The sequence below is a fragment of the Rattus rattus genome, chromosome 3, assembly GCF_011064425.1.
Source record: "Rattus rattus isolate New Zealand chromosome 3, Rrattus_CSIRO_v1, whole genome shotgun sequence".
NCBI classification, from domain to species: domain Eukaryota; kingdom Metazoa; phylum Chordata; class Mammalia; order Rodentia; family Muridae; genus Rattus; species Rattus rattus.
The window spans coordinates 65,986,718-66,013,037 of NC_046156.1; the positions used below are offsets into that span (position 1 = coordinate 65,986,718).

Consider the following 26,320-nt stretch of genomic DNA (forward strand, 5'->3'; position numbering starts at 1 on the left):
TTACTTTTCTGGCTCATTGGACCAGAACGCAAATACTGAGAAGATTGATCTTACCTAAGTAAGGAACGAGTCAGGGTGAAAGAAAAGCATGCAGGGCACTAATTGATATTAGCAAATTTTGTTCACTTGCTTAGTCAGCAGGTCTTAAATCACCAACATCAGCTCCAACCATGATTCTATTTCCACATCAAACAGATTCCATGAATCATAACCTTTTAGTACAGATTTTAACTTTCTACAAAGGAATGGTTCACCAGAGGAAACTTTACACAGACCGGCTGACCTGGACCTGCCTCTGTAGACCAGGGGCCTCTTAAATCAGAGCTCCACCTGCCTCTGGAGTGCTGGGATTAAAGGTGTCCACCACCACACTTGGCCAAGCCTTGTAATTTAATTACACTACTACTTTGTCTAATTCCGTTTTCTGAAGGGGGAGTTGGTATGGACAACATTCTGTAAATAAACTCCTGGATCAACTTGATAATACATCAGTTCTGATGGGGTTGGTTTTAAACTATCCAAAAAATTACAGGCTCTGCTTAATCTGAAAGTTTATAGTTTCAGGAAAACGTTCACAATGATGGAATCTCATCAACTTCTGTTTTTATCCTCAGTTCTTTTGAGTATTAAAAACAAGACAAAACGAACAAGTTATGTGTTTTATGCATACACCACATGCAAACAAACAAACAAACAAACAAAAAACCAGAATGGTCCTTCTGTGTCCCAGTTAAAAGTAAGTTCTGACCTGAGAATGACTGTAAGCTCTCCCCAGCGTTTAAGAAAAGCTGCTCTTCAAAGCTGAGGAAGCACAACATGGTGTGGTTAGAGGAAGCAATTACAGGAAGCTCTCACTCGCTCAAAGGAGTCAGTGCCTTTTGATCAAAACAAAAACCCAAAAATATCCCAACTACTCTCAATACTTTCGAAACCAGCATATCAAACTTGATTTTCATTTAGAATGCTATTTTTCCACACTAGTAATTCAAAACATATATATACACACATATATAATACATGCATATACATATATATGCAAATAACTATTGTGCTTCATCTTCGAGGCAAGAATGCCGAGCCAGCCTCTCCTCACAGACGGCAATGACAATCTGAGGACACTTCATAGTCCCCTCCTTTGCCAGTACCAAGTCAGCCTCCTCTGAGTCCTTCTGTGAGAAGCATTCATTCTCCACTGCTGTCTGTGGCACCCATTTATTCGTTCAGGATCAAGACCTCTGGCAAAGCCTCTGGGTTTATTAATAGCATCTCCTTTCTTCTTCGATTGGCTCTCATCAGACTCACCGTAGATAAAGATTCCCTTTTCCTACCATCTTTTTCTTTACCAGACTTTTGAGAATTAAGAAATGCTTCAATTAATTCTGGGCAATCTAAATTTTCTTCTGGTTCCCAAGTATTATCAGCATTGTGAACCCCTTCTGAAGAAATAAAGCTTCACAGATATGAGGGGGAAAAAAGTTATAAAAACAAGGTTTTGAGAAATAACATCTGGTGGTCAGGATGCCTATGACAAACTTGTGACCTTTCTGAGAGATACATCTGACGTCAGGATGCCCAGTGATATGAAATAAGTTTTTGGTGATCAAGATTCTGACTAAGCTAATTAAGACAAAACAAAGAAAAACAACTGTTCTCGGAAAGACCCCCTACCCCTCCCTGTGGTAAATTCCAAGAACAACGGCAAGATGTCATCCTGACCACCCAGTTCACCCCCCTTCTAAGGGCGTGCCAACTTAGCCCTTTCCCGGTGATTCTTCAAGGCCAGGTGTAGGGCTGGACGAGGAAAGTGACGAATTGAGCCAAGAACAGCCCCTTGAGCAGGCCAGCCAATACCTGACCAGATCCTTTGTCCTGTGTACCACCAATGAGAATAGGCCAGCTAACTCTGTTGCTGAAGTCTGCCCTCTGTAACGAATGAAAGTTGTGTGCTTTTTGGGTTTGGGGTTGCCTTTCCTTGTGTGGATGAGCAACCCCACTTATGTGGATTAAAAACCTTATACCCTCATGCTATTGCAGCGGTCACTTTGTCTATCTGTGCCCTGTGGGTGGCGCTCCTGAGGTAGGGCCACTATGGGGTCTTACAACACTTCCACTTCAGGAAATGCTCCACCTTCCCATTCACTACATGACGGCCCAGTACTTTTTCTACCACAGATTCTTCAGGCTCTGCCTCTTCAACTTTTTTTTTTACTCTTTCCATTCTGTTTCTTTCCCATTTTTTTGGAGGCCACTTTAAAAACTTAATCAGAGACTTGAAGAATTCACCACTAGATGCTCAGGGTTGGGGATTCTGTAGTCTCCTTTCTTCACTCTCTAGTTTGTCAGCATACACTTCCCGACTCCCACCTCACCGCTCCCCCTTCACTGCTTTCCGGGCTGTCTGTCATCTAGGAGCTGTGGCAGACTGAGTTCGTGCTCCCTGCCTTGTGACTGTTCTGTCAGACCCATGGTTGCTCAGTACCCAGCTGAGCTGGGAGAACTCTTCACTACTGACTAAATCTGCTGGAGAAGCCACTGTCTCAGCGAGCTCTATGGCTGGATTTGAGGCGGGGGAGAGCAGTTGTCCTGTGCATAGGCCCGCAGCTCCCTTTTATCAGGACCACGTGGCTTACTTTCAGGTGAGCTTCTTTTTCCCATGTCCCTGTTAGGGGTCATGCTGCCGGGGCTGTGCTCACTTGGCACACTTCTCAGTGCACCTGTCTTCTGCGTCTCTGTGCCTTCCCCCTGCACTTCCTGTCACTCCTTGTGGCTCTCTGAAGTTCTTCTCTTTTTCTTTTGGCTACAATCTATTTCTCCTTATCCTAATTCGTCTCCTCCGCCAAGCCACACAGAAGCAGATTCTAACCTTTCTGTGGCATGCAGCCTCTCCATTCGTCAGGGTAACGTATCTGATATAACGAACAAACTCTAAAGTCCTGATGAGGCCACTAGGTACGGTCTTGGGAACTTCCTATAATCACACTAGCAGATGGCAGGCAGGAAGGTTTAAGGTCTCTCTGGTGCATATGGATACATCCCAACCTCCTGCTCACAGAGACACCATGTGGCCTGTCAGTGTCCTTAACACCAACAGCACAGTTGGTGTGCCTCCTTCCTCGTGCGTTCCAGTCCTGTAGGAAACCATTTTCTTGTCTTTTTGTTCATGCATGTTTAAATTCTATGTCCCACGAATAATTGAGATTATTCCAAATTTATCATCTGTCGCCATTTCCTCTTCCTTTGCCCTTCCCCTTCTCCTTCTTCTCCAAGTCTTTCTGGAAGGTCTGGAAAGTTTAGGCAGTGAGGCCTAGCTGCAGGAAGTAGGTCACTGGAGGCGTGTTTGGTTTCTATCTCTTCCTTACTCTCACAGGTTCCTACCTGCCAGAGCCTTCTCTATATAAACCCTTCACACTATGGTTTTGATGAAGCAACCAGGGCCTAAACCTTCTGAGACTATGACCCTGATTTGTTTACAGTAGAAATCTTGTCGCAATAATGAGAAAGTTAGCAAATATTGTGGGAACAGGGCCAAGGATGGGGGCGTGAGAGGCAATGGAGTCACAGGACAATCCTGGGAATCAGACTGGAAACCAGCATCAGAGTGCAGATCTGAGTTTATTGTACGACGCATAAGCTTACCTACAGTGTTTGAGCCAATCCCACCCCCCTAAATCCTCGGCCAATCATATCTTGTCACACCATCACTATGCTCCAATGAAAACCCTGCCTGATGACATCCTTCAGAAGTGGCACTGTCACCTGTTAGGACTTCTGTGAAGACAGTGGAAGCAGCCACCATCCTGGCCTCAGTTCCTTTTGCCATCTCACTGGTGTTCTGGGAGCCATGTTAGACCTAATGCTGTGTACATTAGAGTACAGATGGTTACTCTTCAAGTAGTAGCAGGAGCCCGAGGCACTTCCTCTCCATCCCACCTTTTCCTTCACAATGTTGATTACCACACCCCCCCCTCCGACAAAATATGACTATAAAGTTCTAGAGTATTATCTGGCATTTATTTAGCACTTGATAAAAATGATTAAGAGTTCATGAGTGTAGTCTGTATGTGTGTTGCTCATTGCGCAGTTTGTACCGGCTCAGGGCAGCGTCTGTTCACACTGGCTCAGGGCAGCGTCTGTTCACACCGGTTCAGGGCAGCGTCCGTTCACACCGGCTCAGGGCAGCGTCCGTTCACACCGGCTCAGGGCAGCGTCCGTTCACACCGGCTCAGGGCAGCGTCCGTTCACACCGGCTCAGGGCAGCGTCTGTTCACACCAGGGCAGCGTCTGGCTCAGGGCAGCGTCTGTTCACACTGGCTCAGGGCAGCGTCTGTTCACACTGGCTCAGGGCAGCGTCTGTTCACACTGGCTCAGGGCAGCATTTACTCACATGTCTTCCCAGTTCTACATTTGCCATGGTCAGGTAGCTGGTCACTGATTGTAATGGGGGAATTTACTTCTTGGCAACTGGCAAATGCTTTAAATCAGAATTAAAATGTTCTTTTTGGAGAATAGGATCCGATTTTTTTTTCAATCTAGAACAGTGCCTGGCACTTAGGAGGAATTTATTAAATACTTGTTGAATGAATACGCCTATAGTTCTGAGCACTGCTTAACATGATTCTTAAACTCTTTTCATCCATGACTTGAACTGGTAGGGGCTCCTTGCAAAAATCTTTTTTTTAAAAAAAGTATTTATTTATTTATTATATATAAGAACACTGTAGCTATTTTCAGACACACCAGGAGAGGGCATTGGATCACATTACAGATGGCTGTGAGCCACCATGTGGTTGCTGGGATTTGAACTCAGGACCTCTGGAAGAGCAGCCAGTGCTCTTAACCACTGAGCCATCTCTCCAGCTCCCTCCTTGCAAAATTCTTAACCTCTGGAGCCTCTGACTGTGGACAGTGCTCAAGCATTGCCAGTCTCCAAAAGCAAACTTTAAAACTCCTTCCTCTAAATCCCTGTCTCTTGGAGATATCGAAAAAGGGGATGAAGAGTGAGAAGCAAAAGCAGCATCAGATGTGACGCACACTGACTGGGATCGTCAAGTTCTCAGGGTCAGCATCTGGGGTCTGTGTTGGCTTGCTCCTTAGATTTACAGCCTTGAGGTGTTTGTGAGCTTGCTAGGCTTTGGGAATGAAGATCTCAGTCCCCGTGTGCGTGCTAGACCAAGGAGGAGCACCTGACGGCAGGTGTTCAAGGTCAAGGGTGAGAACCTCTGCATTAGAAGCAGGTGTGAGGCGTTCTGGTTGTCACTTCCCTTCATACATACGGTGGAGGGAGGTGGGTACGGAAGAAAGAATGTTTATGACACATTCGTCTTCATAATTAAACCTACCAAGACACATTCAGTGTCTGCAGAAAACCAGGCTCAGAGGATAGACTGATGACATCACATAACTGAGCAAAGCTCTAAAGGGAGAGGGTGAAAAAGAGGGTGTATCCTGTCATCTTGTCAGAGGGATGAGCAGTAACCCAAAGCACAGAGGCATGGGCGGTTGGGACACGCCACAATGTTGAGTGGTGGTGAGATGTACTTCAGTCTCTGGGATGCATGTGTGGGTACAGCATGAGCCCTTGAACCTTGTGTTGGGTGAAGTTTGGACTTGAAAGAAGCTCATGAGCCAGATGCAGAGGCAACAATGCCTCAGCACTTGGGGGGGGCCAGGAGGCAGAGGCACAGGTGGGAGGCAGAGGCAGAGGCGGAGGGCGGGGGTGGGGCGGGGCGGGGGGGGGGGCGGAGGGGGGAGGTGGAGGGGAGGCGGAGGCGGAGGCGGAGGCGGAGGCGGAGGCAGAGGCAGAGGCAGAGGCAGAGGCAGAGGCAGTAGAGGCCGAGGGGGGCCGGGGGACAGAGGCGCAGGTGGAGGCAGAGGCAGAGGCAGGGGCAGGGGCAGGGGCAGGGGCAGGAGCAGGGGCAGGGGCAGGGGCAGAGGTGCAGGTGGAGGCAGAGGCAGAGGCAGAGGCAGAGGTGCAGGTGGAGGCAGAGGCAGAGGCAGAGGCAGAGGCAGAGGCAGACCAGATTTTTGTGAGTTTGAAGTCAGAGGTTGGCATAGAATTCCAGGCTAGCTACAGCCATGGCTGTAATGAGATGGCATCTCAAAAGAGAAGGAGCATGGAAAGAGAAGTGAAGTGGAAACTCCTAGTTTCTTTGAAAAGTTAGTCATATCAAATGAAAATTTGCCCAGGGAAGCAGGTGAAAGGATGTCTTGCTAAAGCAAACACGTGAAAGACTGTTTTCCTGAGGCAGATGAAAGGATGTTTGAATATAGCAGACACGTGAAAGGACACTTGATGAAGGAGTATGAGTGTGACCCCACAGACAGTGCTCGTCTCCCACTGTGCATTGGTTTGGTTTGCTCTGTCCCGCTATTCTTCGCTAAAGACACGAATGTATTTGTTTACCTTATATATCGTGACTGAGAAAAACTGCCGTTGAGAAAAACTTGCCCAAGAACTGCTCTCAAGGCTCCATGGCCTCACCTCAAGCTGATTTGGGAGCCTTCAGGATTGAACCACAGCTGCTGGTTCGTGCCTGGTGTCTGTCCAGAGGACCGGTCTGCAGCTGCTGAGTTGTATTTGGTGCTCGCTACGGGACTGAACTGCTGCCAAGGAAGACCAAGCTCACCCCCAAAGAACTACTGCTGAGCAGGCCCACTCCCCCACATCCTAATAACTTTTTTCCTCCACTGCCTCTGCTGGGTGGTGGGCTAGAGGAGAGGTTGAACCCTTATTAAAAGTAGGTTGCAAAAAAATTTATGCTTACAGAGAAGAAATTTCTTTGGAGGGCTAACATTTGTGTCCCATTTTTAATAAGATATATAAAAAAAAATGCACAAGTAAATCATGTCCTGGGTCATCCGGATGCTACTTTCTCACTCAATACAAGTGATGCCAGGGACTGGGTTTGACATACGTGACGAGTTAGATAGCACCTAGTACCGTGGCTTCAGTGATCTCTGCTGATGAGAAGGGGTGAGAGGAGCTTGGCGTGTGAGTGCCTCCTGAGTGCTGGGAGGGGTGCACCACCACGTCCAGCCTCGGACTGGCGTTCTACTTACTATTTTAACGAAGACGTTTATTTTAATTTTATGTGTACATGTTTTGCCTGCATGTACACCACATGTCCGTACTGCCTGTGGAGGTCAGAATAAGACATTGAATCCCTCTGAAACTGGAGTTATGGATGGTGGTGAACTGCCGTGTGTGTGCTGGGACCCAAACCTGGGACCTCTCTAAGAGCAGCAGATCCGTTTCTCCAGCCCTCGGATGAGTGTTTTAAACAGATGTACTAGTTCTTTAGAATAGAGTCTGGAAAGGCACAAGGTAGGCTAAGAGGCTGAAGGCGGATGAAGGTATGCCGATGGAGAGCTGTCCAGATGAGAACAGATTTGAGTGGCATTGAGGAGGTGAAACCCATAGGACGAGAACTGCCTGGTGCAGCAGCTGAGCGGGAAGAAAACACAGGTCGACACCTTGGATTCTGCTTGGGTGTAGATGGACCAGTCACATCATTAACTAAAGCATTAGGTAGGAGGGGAGGTAAGGAAGGGAGCCCTAGATGTGAGGCCACGTGGGAAATGTAGGCAGAGATGCTCAGGAGTGGCTGGGCCCGAGATCCTGATGCTTGAGCCACGTGGACCTGGAAAGAGTCAGTGTTCATATTGTGAATAAGACAAGAAGAGACATGGCGAGCTTCTGGGAAGCAGGTGTAGGATACAGAGCTGTAGGCAGCCCTCTCCAGAGCACTGAAGGCCAAGGTGCAAGAGGAGCCCAAATGAGGAGGAACAGCCTAAAGAAAGAGAGCTGGGAAGGGTCCCGGTGGCGATGGCTTGTCAGTGACGTCACATGCAGCCTAGAGCTTTAAGACAGGAGTCGAAATGTACCTCATCGGATTTACTGCTGCCTGGAAGCATGGCTCCACCTACCTCCCCAAGCCTCCAGAGTAATCCTGACTCCTTTCAACTACATGCTTAGAGTGACTCCGTCACTGAACTGGAGTCAACGTAGGCGTTTTTGCCTAACTGATCATCCTTACTGTTATCTATGGGGCGGATGCTGTTGATGGTCTGGGAGCAGTGTACCTGGGCTCTGGGGGAAAAGACTGGAGAAGGTGTGCTTGCTAGTTTATGTCAATTTGGCGCAAACAAGACTTATCTGAAAAGAGGGAACCTCAACTGGAAAAAAAAAGCCTCCATAAGACCCGGCTGTAGGTCATTTTCTTAGTGATTGATGGGGGCGGGGCACAGCCCATTGTGGGTGGGGCTGTCCCCAGGCTGGTGGTCCTGTGTTTATATGAAAGCAGGCTGAGCAAGCCAGTAAGCAGCACCCTCCACGGCCTCTGCATCAGTCTCTGTCCTCCAGGTTCCTGTCCTGCTTGAGTTCCTGCCCTCACTGCTTTTGATGATGAACTATTATGTGGAAATATGAATAAAATAAACTAGTTTGTCTACAAGTTGCTTTTGGGTATTTCATCTGGGCAATAGTAAGTAACCCTAAATAGGACACCCAGCTACACAGCGACACCCCTCCCGTTGTATTATGCACTATTAAGCCTGTTAAAATCACTGTTAACATCAATGTCAGTTTCTTGTAAGCACCCGTGTTGTTCATTTTGCAGTAAATAAGCAGACACCTGTGGGACAGGGCTATTTGATGTCTTAATCAGCAGCGGGTGGATTTTCAGCAGCTTCAGTGAACTCTGGATGACCCTGCACCCTTTTCACACAGGCCAGAGGGGGAGCACTTCCTTTAGTGGCCTGACAGAGGGACTGCTGTGAGGGGTGCGAAAGAGGAAGGGCAATGATTGGTGCAAATACAAAGCACCATTTGTAACCGACTGTGATTGGTGCTGTGTAAACTGGCTGCTCAGCTCTGTGAGACAATCCCGGCTGCCTCTGCTGCCGCTCCCTGCACTGTTGCAACATGAGCAGGCAGACAGGCGAAGAAGCTGCTGAACTGTACAAGAGCAGCCGGGGCGGGGAGATGGTGGAGAGACGGCAGAGCCTGGGAGAAGGCTCAAGGAATCTTGACTTTCTAGGACTATGCAAGAGCTAGACCCCTTCTAGAGCAAAGGACCTAGCGTTCTATAGCCTACAGGGCAGTACTGCCAACTGTTGACCTTCTTTGCTGTCAAATGAGAGACATACAAAGACTAGTGCTTGACGAGTTTCTCTTTTATGCCTGTGACTTCTTTCCAGATGGAGGGAAAGGTCTTGGGCTGCTGGTGAGTACACTGGAGGCCTCTGCTCTGCAGTTGGCACACTGGAGCAACATGCCTGGGCAGACTGTAAAGAGACTGCTTGGGTCTGCACCCAACCTCTGCCACCTGGCAGGAATCTGCTTGAGCAGGTTTCCTTTCTCCGTACTTGTCCTTACCTGCACAGTGGGATGATAACAGAGTCTGCCTCCCGAAACCCTTGCATTGGTTGGAAGGATATACAGGAAGCACTTAGGATGCCGCTGGTATCTTACTGGTCTGTTGCTAGGAAGAGACACCATGACCAAGGCAACTCTTATAAAGGAAAGCATTTGACTGGGTGGCTTGCCTACAGTTTCAGAGGGTAAGTCCATGTTCATCATGGTGGGAGGTGTGGTGGCCACCACAGTGACACATCTCCTCTGACAAGTATACACTTATTCCAACAAGGCCACACCTTCTAACTGTCCCCCTCCCAAGCAATTCATCAACTGGGGACTCAGCATGCAGATATATGAGCCTACAGGGAGGGGGGTATTTTCATTCATACCATCATAGTAAGTGGTGTGTAAATGCAGTTTTAGAAAACATAGCTCCTTCTGGAAGTCAGTTGAGTGACATGTGTCTGAAGCCATTGCAGTGTCACAATTTTTCACTCAATAATTTTATCCTGTCCCTAGCCTCCTGACAGCAGTGCATACAGGTAAGCACAGTAGAAGTCATGTATGCATATATGTATGCATAGTAGAAGTCATGGATGCATATAAGTAAGCACAGTAGGAATCATGGATGATACATATATGTAAACACAGTAGAAGTCATGGCTGATACATATATGTTAAGCACAGTAGAAGTCATGGAATGGTGGCACAAACTTGTAATCCCAGCCCTTGTGTGGCAGAAACTGGTGGATTACAACTAGCCTAGATTACACAGCAAGCTCCTGGCCAGCCAGGACTACATAGTGAGACTCTGTCTCAATAATAAAGAAAATCTGAAACCAAGCAAGTAACCAACCAAAGAAACAAATTCACAATAAGCATTTAATTCCTGTCTGTTGGATTGTATTTACTTGTGTGTGTGTGTGTGTGTGTGTGTGTGTGTGTGTGTGTGTGTATACACAGCTGTGTGAATGTAGTGAGATCAGAGTATATGTACCTGAAAGATTCATATGACACCATGACTCACATGTTTGCGGTGAATCAGTGTAAATAAACGTACTGCGTGTGCCCGTTGCTGCAAGGCTGCTCACGTGAGGCATAGCAGTTCAATGGTAGATAGTGCCCAAATTTTGAAAATGATTATAACTGATTTTTATTCTCTGGTAGATACGCTTCTTATCATTTTAGCTCATACCCCTACTTAGAACAAAGTACCAGGGCAGTGTATGCCACTGCCAGCAGCCTTGTGCACTGTCTATTTGCTTGATAGCATCATACTGCCATTCACCATGATTGATCTCTGCCATCTGCTTTCATGCAAGACATTCAGTGACACTTCTGAATGGACAGAACTCCCTAACAGTATAAGTATATCTGACCTAAAGTGGCACATGAAGGTAGCTTCCTTAGGGAATGAAAGGAAGAGGGTGGGGATTATTCACACGGCCGTCAATTCAGGGGAGCGAACACGGGCTATTGTTTCTAAGCATCTGTGGTGGTTTGGATAGGAATGGCTCCCATACACTCTTATGTTTGAGTACTTGGCCCATAAGAAGTGACAGTATTAGAAGGAGTGGCCTTGTTGGAGTGGGTGTGGCCTTGTCGGAGGACATGTGTTACTGTGGAGGTGGGCTTTGAGGTCTCATATCCTAAAGTTAGGCCTAGTGTGGCAGTCTCCTGCTACCTATGATCAAGACGCAGCTCCTTCCCCAGCACCATGTCTGCCTGTACTCTGCCATGTTTCCTGCTGTAACCATAATGGACTAAACCTCTGAAAGTCGGCCCCAGTTAAATGTTTTCCTTTATAAGAGTTGACATACTCATGATTTCTCTGAGTATGAGTTCTCATGAGTTCTCTGAGGCAGCCTCCAAGCCTGTGCTTAGCTGAGTATTCTAGTGCAAAGACTCCTTCCACATCACAAGCCCCGTAGCACTGTTCCAAGGACACCAAATTTATGCAGCACCAAACTGGCAAAGTGATCCTGGGAAAGAAAGTGCTTACTCACGGGGCCACATGAAAAAGCCTACACGGGAGACGCTTCTAAAAAGTCCCTCTCCACACATAGCAGACTCTCAAACTAACGGATTTTAAACTCTCCAGCTAAGTGACTATGGTGACTAATGACTAAGAAATTTATATTCCTAATCTTGCTCCTCGTCCCTGTGATTCGAAACAACCCCTTTTCTCTGGGATCTCAGAGGTCTCTTCTGGCAGCCCAGGAGTTAGACTGTCTCATTTCTCAAGACCTGCTGCGTCTCCCAGGGTTTCTGGTGCCACAGAGGAAGGCCCAGGAGCAGAGTGGTTGCTGAGCATGCTTTGCAGTCCTGCTCCTAAGAAACACGGAGTGCTCACTGTGCCTTCCCCACAGGAGGTCGAAGGTCACAGGGTGACAACGTGCGTGGAATCTGGGGTAGGTGGCTGACATGATTATATTAAAAACGGACAACCTCCACTGCCTGTGTTGTCGTGATTAGGCAATTGGTCGTTTGATGGACGACAACTATATTTAAAGGGGCTTGACAAGGGAGAGCGCTGCATCTGCATCTGCATCCGCATGCACATCCGCATTTTGCAGTTCACTTCCTCATCTCAGAGGCTCCAAGTTGGAGTCATTCCTGTACCAACAGACTTTGTACACAAGTCCTGAGCTTTGAGCTCAGAGTACCGACTCTAGCCACCAGAGGGCACTCTTGCAACGTGAAGACCAACAGCTCTCTGGGAAGCTACTTCCATATTTGACAGAAGACCTGGTTTTCCTGAACTTAGTAGCTGTCCACCCCCAACCCAGGGCAGTCTCTCCCCTTTCCCCAGGGGACATTTAGCACTGTCTGGAGGCATTTTGGGTTACTGCAGTCGAACTGACGCAGGTGCTGGTGGTACTATCTGCTGGGTACGGAGTCCATGTTCTGATAAGTATTCAGGACTGTACAGGGCAGCTCTCAGTAACAACGAATTACTTAGTGGGAAAAAAATGCCTGTGGTGGCACAATCTCTTCGCTGAGATCTGTGGCCTACAGCACAAAGTGCCACCTGGAAGCAAACCCTTACAGTGGGCTTTACCTAGCCGTTGGGGAAGTCGTAGAATGTAGACCCTTAAAGCATTTTTCATCACTGAAACACGGGGACCACAGTGACCACACACCACTGGGGAGGACGTGGGGCCAGGTAGAGAACACATCCTGTCTTTTAACGGAGAAAGCCCTGTCCTCAGGGCTAGTCACGGAACAGGACACAAGCCTGGTGGGTGTTCCAACCACTTCTTGGTGCTGCACAGCACTGCTTTGTCTCCTAACCTGGGCAGGGCAATAGGAAAGCTCTGTGCTGGGCCTCACCTGCTGAGGATGAGGCATGGCCTTGGGAGGAGTGAGAGGTAGGGTGGTGGTGCTGTTTTGTTTTTGCATTGGGCTGAGGGAGGGAGACAGAGACCCTTTCTCCTGACCTAGGCCCAGCTTGGGACCGTCTTGGCCTTCCGGTGAAGGAGGGTATGTCATGCCCTCTGCCGTTCTTCTTACCTGTTCTAGTTGATTGACAATGTATGGTCACGAGGCCTAGTGAGGCTGCAGGAAGTAAATGTGAGAGAGGCTCCAAGAGGAACTTGGAATGGACAGTAGAACCCCTCTGGGCCTTCCCAGATCATGAGCTGTTCCACCAAAAGGGTAGAAGACAGACCCACGCCATGTAATTGAGAGCCTAGAGGCAGGAGAGCCGCATGGCTCAGTGACTTTGGTTGTGCTGTGTCTCTTCCCCATTGACTCATCTGTGGGTAAACAGAGACGCTCTTTCTTATGTGTTCCCTTTGTTCTCTGGCACCAGCCCTGCTGCCCATCCTCAGGAACCCAAAGGCAGAGGACATTTAGCACCAGCTTCCTTTCCCACTCGGACCATTAGAATTTTGCCCAGAGGTCCTCTGCGGGAGTCTTAAGGTCTTTGGCACCCCCCCCACTCTCTCTGCTGTTCTTTCTTTGGGACGGGCTTCCCTCACCACTGCCCCTCTCTCTGGTGTGACACTAGGAGCTTCGCTGGGTGATTCCGGTCCCACTCGAAGCCTCAGGCCCTCCTCTGCGTTTCCCAGCAGGACTCCTGTGTTGCATTTGGCACCACCACTGATCGGAACAGAGAAGGAACTCAGCCAAGACCAGGGTGCACCGGAGAAAGGCTGTGGGGCCAAGGGCATTTTTATTATTCTTATTCAGTTAGCAGTGGAGTATTACACAGATGCAAGAACCAACCCCTCCCGCTCTCCGCACCTGCCTGGAGCTTGGGGTCATGGAGGCAGAATCAAGAACTTTCTTGGGACAGAGGTTCCTAGTGGCTGAGCTGACAGAGGGCAGAGAAATATGTGAAGGTGTGGGAAGGGTCCAGGAAACCTTAGCCAGGGTGGGGAATGAGCGGAGAGGGAGAAAGAGACCTAAAACTCAAGCCAAAAGCCCCTTCATTCCCTCTTGGGGGTAGGCATGAGACAATTTTAGTGATAGAAACCCTTAATCTCATTTCTTTCCAAAAAAATTAAAAAATTTAGTTAACAATGTCTCCTTTATCTGATAGCAATTTGGTAGTAGGGGAGGAGCACCACCTCCGTTTCCTCACGCCCACATTTGCCCCTCCTTGGTTCAGCTTCACCCTTTGGGTCCTCCAGTGATACAAAAGTGGGGGCAGGATTTAACGGGGATCCGAAGGTCACATGGCTCTCATGTTCTCTGGATTGGGGGGCATAGGGATTCCTTTTCCAAGTTTGAGTCCCCGAGTCTCTAAGGAGAGTCCCTCATTGGAATCCAGGTGCCTGCTTGGCCCTGGGCCAGGATTTACTACCAATTCCCAGGGCCTGAGGAACTTCAGGGGCTTCAGTGCCCTGTCTCAGCCTGGCCAGAAGGTGTAGCCCTGGAAAATGCCAGGCACCTGGCATCCACATGGGGCTGGGGAGCCGAGGACCAGGCTTTAAGGACTCCAAAAGTGGCTGCTCTGGGGAAAGAGGAGGCAAGATGGGCCCTGAGAGGTGGGCCCAGTTACAGCAGAGGCAGGGCACAGAAGCAAAGGAAGCAAAGCTGGGCAGATCACCTTGGTGGTTCCAGAAACAGCAGCAAGGGCTCTGCCAACCTGGGCCCAGGACAGAGCCAAAGCCTAGAGACAGAGAGAGAAATGGTCAAGAGGGCACCACTCCCCAAGACGCTCTGCTGCCCTTTCCCTCTCCTTCTGTGGTGATGGTGTGGCTCAGGGAGCGGCACCATTGGGAAGTAAGGCATTTTGGAGTAGGTGTGGGGGTGGGCAATGAGACCCTCCTCCTAAACACATGGGAGCCAGTCTTCTCCTCACTGCCTTCAGATGAAGATGTAGAACTCTCAGCTCCTCCTGCACCATGCCTGCTTGGATGCTGCCATGATCCTGCCTTGATGACCATGGACTTTGATACTATAAGCCAGCCCCAGTGAAATTTTGTCCTTATGAATTGCCTTGTGTCTGTTCACAGCAGTAAAACCCTAACTAAGACACCTCCCCTCCCACTGCTCCTTCTTCTTCCCTTCCCTCTCCTCTCTTGCTTCCCCCTTCTCCCTCCCCCTTCCCCTCCCTTCCATTCCCTTTTCCTCTGACCGAATCTCACAGAGCTAGGCTGGCTTGGATTTGTTCTGCAGCTGAAGATGACCTTTAATTCCTGATTATCCTGACCCCCACCTCCGGAGTGCTGGAGTCCCAGACCTTGGGTTTCCTGCATTTTAGGTAAGTATTCTCCCGATGAGGCTGGGGTGGGGGATGGAGTGTGTGTGGGGGTCATCTGTCTACCTCTTTTTGCTCATTTGGTTCATACTTCTCCTGGATGGAATTTCCTGAGACTCTGAGAGCCTTGTGGGAGCGCTTGCTCCTGCTGTCCTCTCCCACCTTTCCTGGGACGCAAGGCTCTGTTAGAAATCATAGTTAGGGATGTATTCTTCCCTGAATATAGTCCAGATTTAATAGATTAAGTCCACAGTAAAAATGTGTTGAGAGACTGAATGAATGTTCTGTGTTCTAACCCAGTGATTCTACCCTTTATTCTTTCTAATCCTGCTCGAAGGCTCCAGACTTTATTTAACTGGATAAAGAATTGGTTGTGGGACAGGTGCTTGTCATCTAATTATGAAGGCCTCTGTCTCCTGGTCCATAAAGTCCTCTCTCCTGGTTAAGGTCAAAGGCATCTGCTAAGAGTATGTGTAATAAGGGGCCCATTGGAGTTCATGACTATGAGCCTGGGGCTGACCGTGTGTGAGAACCCCAGTCCTCTTCTGTCTGATGCTGGTCCCATAATTCCCTTGCCTCCTTCCGTTCCATCCACACTCACCTTCTTCCCCTCCCACCTGCCAGGCCCCTACAGGGGTTGCCCAGGCTGGAGTTCCTGGAAATAGCTAGACAGAGCTCCACAAAATGTTTTCCTGTTTCAGCGAGCCTGCCTAAAGTGTTCCTCTTTCAGCAAGGTCACATCAATTTGCTAAGAGACTAGTGGGGTCACATGGGTGTGATATAGTGAATAAAACCTGGGAAAACAGATCAGGTATTAATTAATATAGACGTTCATTAGCTAGGAATATTTCTCAAGTCAGATTTGTGAGGGACTAAAATAGTCAGAATGTTCTCCATGAGAAAACACGTGGACTCCTTCTGCCACCATATTCTCTCTCTGTGGGCCAGTGTCATTCTCCTTAGACCCTTAGATGAGGTAAGGGCTGTTGTCCTACAGAAAGGCTGTGAGCCCAGGAGCTCCTGGGGTCAAGGTTGTGTCCATACTGTAGCCTAATGGGCATGAGGAGGAGATATTTGGAGTCTCCCCCATTTCCTGAACCTGGTTGAGTGTCCAACAGCAACTCCCTCTCCTGGTACTGCATGACCTGAGTGAGGGTAGAGGGAAAGCACGAAGTGGAACTCCAGTCGAGAAGCATGACAAGTGACTGCTACCAGCCCTCTGCTGACCTAAAACCTTTACACCCTTCAGGACCCAAGCACAGGGAGGGAATGTGTATATTCGTGAAGGAAAGGAAAGCAGCCCGCTCCAAAGGGATAAGCTTGCTATCCTCAGCACTCTGGTGCTAGAAGAGAAGGGGCTTGGAGAAACAGAGAAGCCCTCCATGTGCTTGGTAGCTCTAGGATACCAGACTGATGGCCCAACCACGCCGCATCCATGGCCTGCCCCATGCCCTACACTGTGGTGGGTAAACGTGGGTAGTCCCTATCTTCAAAACTGCCTGAAGTGGAGGGGCATGGACCTCTGCAGAAGACACTTGGGTTGGATCTTTCCACAGAAATCCTGACCTAGTTGCTCTGAGAGTCACTGGTGTCTATCAGTGACTGCCTTCTCCTTTTACCCCATCATGAAGTACCACCGATAGCTTGCTCCCAGTCCCTCTTTCTGTTCCAGGCTTTTGACCTCCTGGTCTGTTTCCTTCCTGCAAACTCAGCTGAGCCTGTGTGCACTTTGGAAGTTGGCTCCAAGTCATTTGCTAAGTAAGTCTTCCCTGCTGTCTCTATCACCCTCAGTGTCTGCCCCCTTTGCGCCAAGCAGCAGTCACACAGCGTATCCATCAGTAGTGCCTTTAGCCTCTTGACTAAAAGCCTCAGAAAGGCAGCATTGCTCACATCTCAGCTTCAGCAGCATTGGCTGCTCTTCCAGAGGACCCGGGTTCAATTCCCAGCACCCACATGGCAGCTCACACCTGCCTGCAACTCCAGTTCCAGAGGGATCCCTCACACAGACACACATGCAGGCAAAACAACAATACACATAAAATTAAAAAAAATTACTATTTAAAAGTTGTATTTAAAAAAAAAACAGTAAAACTTTCTTCCTTAAAATCACGGTGTTTCAGGGCTGGAGAGATGGCTCAGCGGTTAAGAGCACTGACTGCTCTTCCAGAGGTCCTGAGTTCAATTCCCAGCAACCACATGGTGGCTCACAACCAGCTGTAATGGGATCTGATGCCCTCTTCTGGTGTGTGTGAAGACAGCTACAGTATATTTATCTATACATTAAATAAATAATATTAGAAAATTATGGTGTTTCCTTTGGGGTCAAGGCACAGTAAACACAAGAGGACACATTAAACAGGAGGTGATTGATTAAACATCTGATGAAAGAAGAAAGAACATGAACTTTGTCTGCCCACCTCTTTTCAGCTGAGATCTCTTCTTCACCCCATTGTCCTAGAGTCTTCTTCTTAGATTGTTTAAAAACAAACAAACAAACAAACAACAACCCCCCCCAACCAAACCAAACTACAACAACCCTCCCAACGGAAGCTTGAGAGATGACTCAGTGGTTAAGTGACTGTTCTTCCAGAAGCACTGAGTTCTATTCCCAGCACCCCTGTCAGAGGGCTCACAACTGTCTATAATTTGAGCTCCAGGGTGTTCAATGCCTCTGGCCTTTTGAGGGCATCTTCACTCGAATGCACATACCCGTATGCAGACACACACCCCTACACATAATTTAAAATAATAAAAAAGCCTTCCAATAAGAGAATGACTTCTTCCGGAGTCCCTGCCACACACAGCCTGCATACAGATGCTCGCTGGCTCATGACAGGGTTATGTGCTGATAAACGAGGTGTGGGTTAAAAATAACCCAGATCAAGAGCGTGTGGGGTGTATATAACGTACGGAATGAGTCAGTTCAGCCGCGCAGCGTGCGTGCTGTGGAGTGCGTGCTGTGGAGTGCTGACTGTTTACTGCCCTGCTGTGTAGGTGACTGGAGAGGCGGCTCCCTGCACCTCCTATTCATAGCCAGTGGAAAGGGCAAACTTCAAACTTCTAGATATGATATCTGTCACGGAATGCATACCGCCTCGACATTGTATCATAAGGTCTAGAAACCTTCAGTCAGATCGTTTTCAGTCTGGAACCTTTTGTAGTTTATAAAGTGAAATAGAAAGCAGGGGCGTGGCTCAGTAGGTAGAGTGCTCCATGAGCTTATAAAGGCCCTGGGTTCTGTTTCCCGCACCAACAAAAACAAATAAATGAAACGAAAACCTGATCACCTCTTCCCCCTGAACTCTCCATTCTTCAAATTATTTCTGAGGCCTTTTGGACCCGGTGAGCTGCTGGCCTGGCAGACTGTCTCCCACGCCGCCTTTGCTTTCCCACTCACCCTACCAATACGCCTCCCAGATTCGCACAGCTCCCACTTTTCCCTTTGCGCGGCATCTTTTTTTTTTTTTTTCCTGGAGCTGGGGACCGAACCCAGTGCCTACCACTGAGCTAAATCCCCAACCCTGCGCGGCATCTTTGCACTTCTCTTCTCCCAGGGATCCCAGAGCGCTCTTCTGTGCCCTCCCAGCACCCGTAGTGACGGCAGCCCTCCCATCTCTACTTCCTACCAGCCTCTGCTTCTTACTCAGCCTATCTTTCCTGTTTGCGCCCCATGCCCAGTAAACAGCTAGACTCGCTAAACACTGCCTGAATGAAGATCTCTGTCTCATGCCTTCTTCGGCATATGTTTAGCCAGGCAGGCCCTGGGAGGCTCCCCATCTCTGTTTGAGATCCCCACCAATTCTGTGCTCAACACTCACTGCTGAAGCTGCTGCTGTCCTTGTCCCCAGAGGCCTCTGGTGGCTGCCGTGGGGTTCTCTCTCGAGCTGGCTGAGTTCCTGTGGCCCGTGTGCACAGCATGCTACTCGGGGGCTAAGAAGGGAGGAGAAGGAAAGCTTGGGTGGGACAGGCTCTCTCTGGTGTGTAGTCTTGTAAGTCATAGCAGGGCTATCACCCAGTTGTTAATATGATGAAATAGTCCCTTACCGATCCTCAAGCAACCGGTGGCTGCTGTGGGTTGCCCACTGTCTCGGTCTCCTTGGACCCTCCCCTGCACCATTTTAGCCTTCCCTCTGGACCCACCACTAAAAGATAATACCTAGCACAGAAATCATCCTTCCTCACAGGTGGGTGTGGATCACAAAGAACAGATCCCAGAGCTCTCAGGGACTAGAATATGGAAGGCTAGAATACCAGGAGGGCTCTAAGGTAGTGGCCAGGGGCCTCCAGGACTGAAGACTACAGGTCCTGTCAGAGTTCTGCGAACAGGGACTCATGCCTACCTCACTCTGCTCAGCCACAGGCACCAAGGCTGTCTGACAAAGGGCAGGGGGCCTCAACAGCAGGCAAGGGGTGGAGGGTGTCCACACTTTCCATGGAGGACAGTCGGCTACAATGAGCTTGCTAAAGTTGAACTTGTAGGTAAACCTCTTGCCTTTGGTCTTGTGCAGGATCCTCTTGTTGTAGTAATACCTAGAGAATTGAGAGTTGCCTCTGTGAGGAAGGGAGAGACTGGAAGGCTTCTCCATTAGTCTGGAAGTTGCTGGAGGGCACCAGCCATCTTCCCACAGTGAGGGCGTTACCCAAGCCCTGCAAGAGTGGCAAGCAGCCTGGAGTGCCAGGAACCACAGCCCTTTTCCTTGAGCTCTGCCTCTCCCGTTGCTGGCCACTGTCTTCTCACCTGAGGGCCCGGCTCAGCTTGTCGTAGTTCATCTGTGGTTTGCACTTCCTGCGGCCCCAGAGGCGAGCCACTTCGTCTGGATCCTTGATGACAAACTCCCCGTACTCTCCCTGCTGCCAGGCGATGACATGGCGGAACTCTTCCTTCTGCAGCAGTTCCAGGATGAAGTGCCACAGCTGGATCTGCCGGGAGCCTGGCGACGACTCGGCTTTGTAGGCCCAATCCGGGAAGGCCAGACCTGTGGGGGGGGGGCAGTGTGAGCATCACCTGCTGTCCTCAGGCCCTGCCCAAGTCAGCTTCAAGGCAGGGAGGCCTACCTGAGATCCAGTAGTTGACAGGGGCAGCCCGGATGCCTTCCGAGAAGCAGTTGCAGTACATGGTGGGTGGTAGGAGAGGGTCGAGTTTGGACTGAAGGCCTGGGGAAAGTAAGAGAAAAGGGAAAAGATGGAGGTGAGGAAGGAAGAAAGGAAGGAGGGAAAGAAGGAAGGAAGGAAGGAAGGGAGGGAGAGAGGGAGGGATGGAGGGAGGGGTTCAGGACAGAAAAGAGAAGCTAAGGCAAGAATTCTTGTATATACAGACCAGCTTCTGTGCAGACCTCCTTACTGCTCAAAGACTGCCCCAGGGCAGTGGCTTGGGTCTAAGCCCAAGGCAAATGGTCCTCCATTCTAACCCCACATGGAGTCAGACAGAGGGACAAACTGTCCATAGGGCTCAGCAGGATTTTGTTTTTAAGAAGAGAAGAGGGAAGGATCCCCCTCCCCCCTAAACTTTGAGTACAGAAGCAGTGGCATAAATACACCCTGGTAACGGTTTCTGTTGTTTTAGACAGGTTCTCGTGTAGTCAATGCTGAATCTCGATCACTATTTAGCTGAGGCTGACCTTGAACCCCTGATCCTGCTACCTCTACCTCCTGAGTGTTGGGATTGCTGGCCAACTTGGTGGCCCATTCTAGTAACTTCACAACAATTTCACGTCGGAGAAAGGTTTCCACCGAAGCCCAAATGCTGGGTGCATAGCGTCAGTCAGCTGTACCCAGCTGGGCCACATCCCTTTCTAGAGCAGTAAAAGTTGTGTGTTCTCAGCATGGCCATGCAGACCCAGCTCTGAGGGCTTCTCGGGTTTTCTGGAGATGGCAGCCACCATGGACGAGGCCAGCCAGGTCCTAAGAGTGACTGACTCACACATCATACATCGTCTTGGTGGGTAGCACCTCCTGGAAAAAAAGAGTCTAGATCTTGATTTTGGGGCCATCAAGATATCCCAAAGAGGCCAGGTTGGCTGAAGATGAGCCCAGAGGGGCCAAAGACAGTATGAAACCTCCATGAATTTGTGTGACGTATTTTGTGCACTGAGATGCTAATCCCACATAGTTCCCCTTTCAGCCTATCTGTTGTTCAAGCCATCACTCAGTAGTGTCACTTTTTGACAGCTGTGCTCTCCCTCAGAGCACAGGAACCCTGCTGTCTTGTTTAGTGCTAGCCCTTTGGATTACATCCCGGCATTATGCCTTGTATTCGTAGGTGCCTGGTAAGCTATGGGCAAGTAGCAAGGGTCTTGTAGTTCTCAGGGGCGGGGTGATGGGGAGCAGAGGAAGGTTTTCGAGCTATTCCAGTAAGACAGGCCTGCCTGAGGTGGAATGAGGGAGGGGAGGAGGCATTGAAGCAAACCTGGGTTAGAGAGAGGGTGCTGGCCTCTACTGCCTCTAGTCGATGTGAAGAGGACAAGATGAATGAGAGGGCAGAGGGAGGGCCATGGAGAAGGATGTGGAACCTGCTCTTGGGGTGGCTCAGGTGGTGCTACTTTTGGCTCTGGGACTCCCAAGCTGGTGAGTTCAGAATGAAGAAGGCATTATTCTCAACTAGACCATAGTAGGTCTCTGGGACACATAGACATTGGACAGACATTGGTATATAGCAACCTCCTGTCATTCCAAAGGAGACTTAAGAGAGGAGGGAGGGAGAAAGGGCAGGAGAGGGGCAGGCAGAGAGGAAGAGAGAGAGATTTAACAAGACCCTTCAGCATAGCTGCATAGTTGTAGTCACAAATCTTCCTTTCTGAGTTTCCCTGGGACTTTCAAGCATGTTGTGTGTGGCAGTGTTTCTTGACTTTAATGAGAATTACAATCATCTCAAGTCTTCAAAATGTGGATACTGATCACACGGGCTGGTGGGACCTGTGATAGTACATGTCTGACATGCCCTGAGGTGTTGTGGCCTTGCATCCCTGGGTGGTGGATTGAGTGTCAGAAACCTCTAGAACATAGTAGGTCTTAGAGGCCACTCTGAGCCCCAGCAGTCATGGCGCTTCCCCAAGGCCTTTCTACAAGTTAAAGACTGGAAAGCAAGACCTCAGAGCAAGGCTCCTAAGATTCTAGTTGGGTATGGGCTAAAAGCCTAGAGTGTCCTGCACACAGGAGACATAGGCAGGGAGATCTTCGCACGTGGAGGCTAGCTTTGGCTACACAGAGTTCCAGGACCTGAGTTACACAGTAAGACCTTGGTTTTTAAAAATGAAGGATAAGGAGGAGGAAGAGGAAAATAAGGGAATCCAGAGCCTTGGACATGTAGGGTTAGTGACATGAATGTGCTCTGGAACTAGGCACATGTAGGGTCACGAGGGGGGATGACAGAGGGAGGGAGGGAGAGAAACAGAGAGGGAGGGAGACAGAAAGAGGGAGGGAGACAGAGAGAGGGAGGGAGACAGAGAGAGGGGGAGAGGAGAGAGAGGGAGAGAGAGAGAGAGAGAGAGAGAGAGAGAGAGAGAGAGAGATTGATTTGCATGATCCAACCATGGAGATAGGCAGGTTGCTGACACCTCCTCTCCTACCTGAGCAAAGGCTAAACAGTTTTAGGGCATGGCTGATCCCAACACTTGGAAAGCAGAGGCAGAAGGAACAAGAGCACAAAGGCCAAACTCAGCTACATAGCAAATTTGAGGCCTCCTTGACAAACAAAACAAAAGACAGCCCAAAACACAACAAAAGCAAATGACCCCCAAACCTAAACATGAAACCAGAGTGGTAGGGGGTGAGGGGTGACTCTCCCACTCTTTATGCAGTAGCTTCCTCCCAATACGGGCATGTTTGCGAGTTGCTCATGAGTCCTCCAGAAGCTTGCCAGTTCTGGTGTGGAAAGCCTTAGCTCCAGGAAGTCTAGCCAAGGGTCTCCTGTAAATTCCTCCTTTCCTGCCTGCGGCCCCAAGCTGTCAGTGGAAGAACCCCAGAGAAGAGTAGCTTTCGGCTCCACTGCTAATCATATCAACTGTCTTTGTCACTTAACCCTAATCCCTTGTGTGTCACTTTAAAAAATAAATCTTTAAAAATGTATTCGTGTGTGTGTGTGTGTGTGTGTGTGTGTGTGTGTGCGCATGCCGCGTGCATGGGTGTTTGTACGAGTGCCATGGCATGCGTGTGGCAGTCAGAGTACAACTTTGTGGAATCTGTTCTCTTCTTTCCCTTTTAAATGGTTTCAGGGATGTAACTCAGGTCACCAGGCTTGCTCTGCAAGCCCTTTATCTGCTGTCATCTAGCTGATCCCTTGTGTCACCTTAATCTACACACTGGTGTAGGACTTCCCTGGCTGGGAGCATCTTACTCTGTCTTTTCATGACCTGTTCCCTGGGCCCCGGCTCTGGCTCTTGTGGGCTGTAGGCAGCATGTACAGAGATCGGGTGCATTCTGTTTACTGGCTGCGAACAGCCCTGCAGCGCCCATGGTGAGATTACTACAGTGGCTTACAGGATGAATACTGGGAACCGTAAGTCAGAAAGGATCATGGCCCAGTCTGGCATGATCGTCGTTGCTCTGCAGAGCATTTTGCATTTCTGGAAAGGCTACTGCAGCAAGCCGTTGTTCTTACCATCGCCATCTGTCTGATTACTAATAATGTTAGTCCCCTTGGCCCGTATAAGCGTTCATTACAACACAAGTAGGTTCTAGGTCATTATTTAATAGAAGCAATAGAGATAACGAGGAGAACAACAGGGAAGGAGGCTTCGGCTGGGCGTGCCGCCAAAGCAAACCTTCCAAGCTGCTTCACCCCTTCACTGTCGCAGGGGGTGTGAACTTGGGGCTGTCACCAGCTCAGGATGAGGTGCCTCTCCTGTTATGTTCCTTCACTAATTCCTCACAATGGCCTTCTGAGGTTGGGATTGGCTACACTTTGTAAGCTGAGGAAACAGAGGCTCAAAGGATTAAGAGACTTGCTCAAGATCTTACCAAGTGGTGGAGCTGGATGGGAACAGGTCTGTCTGACTCCAGGCACTGAACTGTAATTGGTCAACCAGGGCAGAAGAGTTGAAACTCTAAGGAGAGAGGCAAGGCTGACAGGAGGCCCTGGCCCCAAAGGAAACCAAGCCTGGGATGTGGGCTCCTTGCCAGACAAAATTTCAACAGTAGCACTAGAGAGCCAGAGGCCAGCCAACCTAATAGGCAAGCATGAGAAAGACAGAAGCACACAGAGATAGACACACATAGAGGTACACACAGACACACACAGACACATTCACATAGACACACACAGACACATTCACATAGATACACACAGACACATTCACATAGATTCACACAGATACAAACAGACAGATACACACAGAGACATCCACAGGTACACATGCAGAAACACAGATATACACATACAGGATATACACAGATACACACAGGAGCATATACATATGGGCATACACACAGATACACATGGATACATACACACAGACATGTATGCATATACACACACAGACACACTTGAAAGAGACACATACATATAAACACACAGACACATGGATGCATATACACAGACACATATGCATTTTCACACACAGACACACATGGACACAGATGCACATACATACACACAGACACATACAGAGACATCCACAGACACTCATGCAGAAACACAGATATACACATATAGAAAACAGGAGCAAATACATACTGGCATATACACAGACACACATGGACACAGACACACATTGATACATACACACAGACCCATGTATATACACACAGACACACTTAACAGAGACATATACACATAAACAAACAGACACACATGGATGCAAACACACAGACACATATACATAGATAAACACACATGGACACTTACAGTGAAAGTAATTTTTGTAGTGCTAGATAGGGTAGCTCACACTTGTAGAGACAGGATGCTTGCCCCTAGTTCAAGGTCAGCCTGAGCTACAAAGAGTTGGGGGGGGGCAGCAAAGGTGCCATAGGCAGGCCCTGCCTCAAACAAAATAAATCAATAAAAAAGTTATGAAAAAGAAAGTCATGCTGTCATTGGGACCTTTGATGCCAGGGACCAAGTAACCAGATCGACTGGACAAACTGAGCTTTTCAGTGCCCCACTGAAGCAGCGGCAGGTAGAATTGTTGATGTGCAGAGAAGCGAGAGGCAGAGAGACACATGCCTGAAAGAGCCAGGCAGAGAGCTAGATCCTGGACAGCGAGACCAGACTGTGACCAGGGGCTAAAAGGAAGAGAACCTAGAGGAGATGACAGTGACAGCCACAGTGACAGCGGGAGAGACTCAGAGGCAGAATAGGCTGTCCCTCCTTCCCTCCCCAGTCTGATTGGAAACTTCCCATCTCTCCCCTGGCTCTTAGGTGGGGATGGCTGGCTCGGAGGCTGCTGCTGCCATTAGCTAAGGCTGCAAAAGGGGCCAGGACTTGGGTGGTGCAGCTGAGGATCCTGGCGGAACAGCCAGCTTCCTTTTGCCTCTGCTCAAGTCCTTCTTCCCTCCCCTTCTTCCCTGCCCTGGCATCCCTCCCTCTCTTGGGGATTGCAACTTTGGGGAGAGCCTCCCTCAGCTCCTTCCTCATGGGTCTTAGATCTCCACCCAGCCTCTGGTGGTAGCCCCACCCCTGTGACCCAAGGTTTAAGAACTCCAAACACTTGATGTTGATTCCCATAGGGTTGATAGGAATGGCCGTTGAAGGTTAGGAAAAATCTTGCTCTCAGGGATGCTTAGGCGAATGAGCCATGGAGGTGGTTGTCACAGGCTTTAGCCTGGGGCCCTGTCCCTCTTCCAACCTTCTTGGCTAGGGTTCGCCCTCCCCCTTCCCCTCCCCTCCATCCAGCTCTACTTCCCACCTGTGGCCTCCTCTTACTGGGTTGTTTCCTGTGCTTCCTCCTCAGCTCTCTGTGTGGCCTTTGGAGATCCATTCTCTCTTCCGGGATGGCTGGTCTCTCTGGGTCTCAGTTTCACTGCCCATCACCCAGCCCTGTTCTGTGATGGCTCGCCTTGCCACTTTTGCCTCTTGTCCTTTTCTGTTTCTCTCTACCCTGGGCTGCTCCCTTTCCACAACTGCCTCCAGCACTCGCTCTCTTCCCACAGCGCTGGTCTCATTCATCATACTCTTATCTAACCTTCCTTAGGGGATCTTCCTGAACACCCCCACCCTGGCCCTTAGACTACCCATCAGGAACAAGAAATCCCAGGCGGCGGCACTAAGGGGCAGCAGGGCAAGGCCGGCAGGAGATGAAAGTTCCAGCTCACTACTG

General features: G+C 49.3%; 1 protein-coding gene and 1 pseudogene across 1 annotated transcript; both read right to left on the bottom strand.

The window, feature by feature from the left end:
• Positions 1-1,043: 1,043 nt before the first annotated feature.
• LOC116895429 lies at positions 1,044-2,234 on the bottom strand (annotated as a pseudogene).
• A 12,176-nt stretch (positions 2,235-14,410) lies between these two features.
• LOC116895430 (ETS translocation variant 3-like protein) lies at positions 14,411-25,981 on the bottom strand. The gene is made up of 6 exons (XM_032896707.1): positions 25,927-25,981; positions 20,124-20,222; positions 19,807-20,044; positions 19,409-19,598; positions 18,917-18,998; positions 14,411-14,463 (listed from the first exon to the last, which is right to left on the bottom strand). Exons 1-6 carry the CDS (start codon positions 25,979-25,981, stop codon positions 14,411-14,413), a joined length of 717 nt encoding a protein of 238 aa, XP_032752598.1.
• Positions 25,982-26,320: the final 339 nt, after the last annotated feature.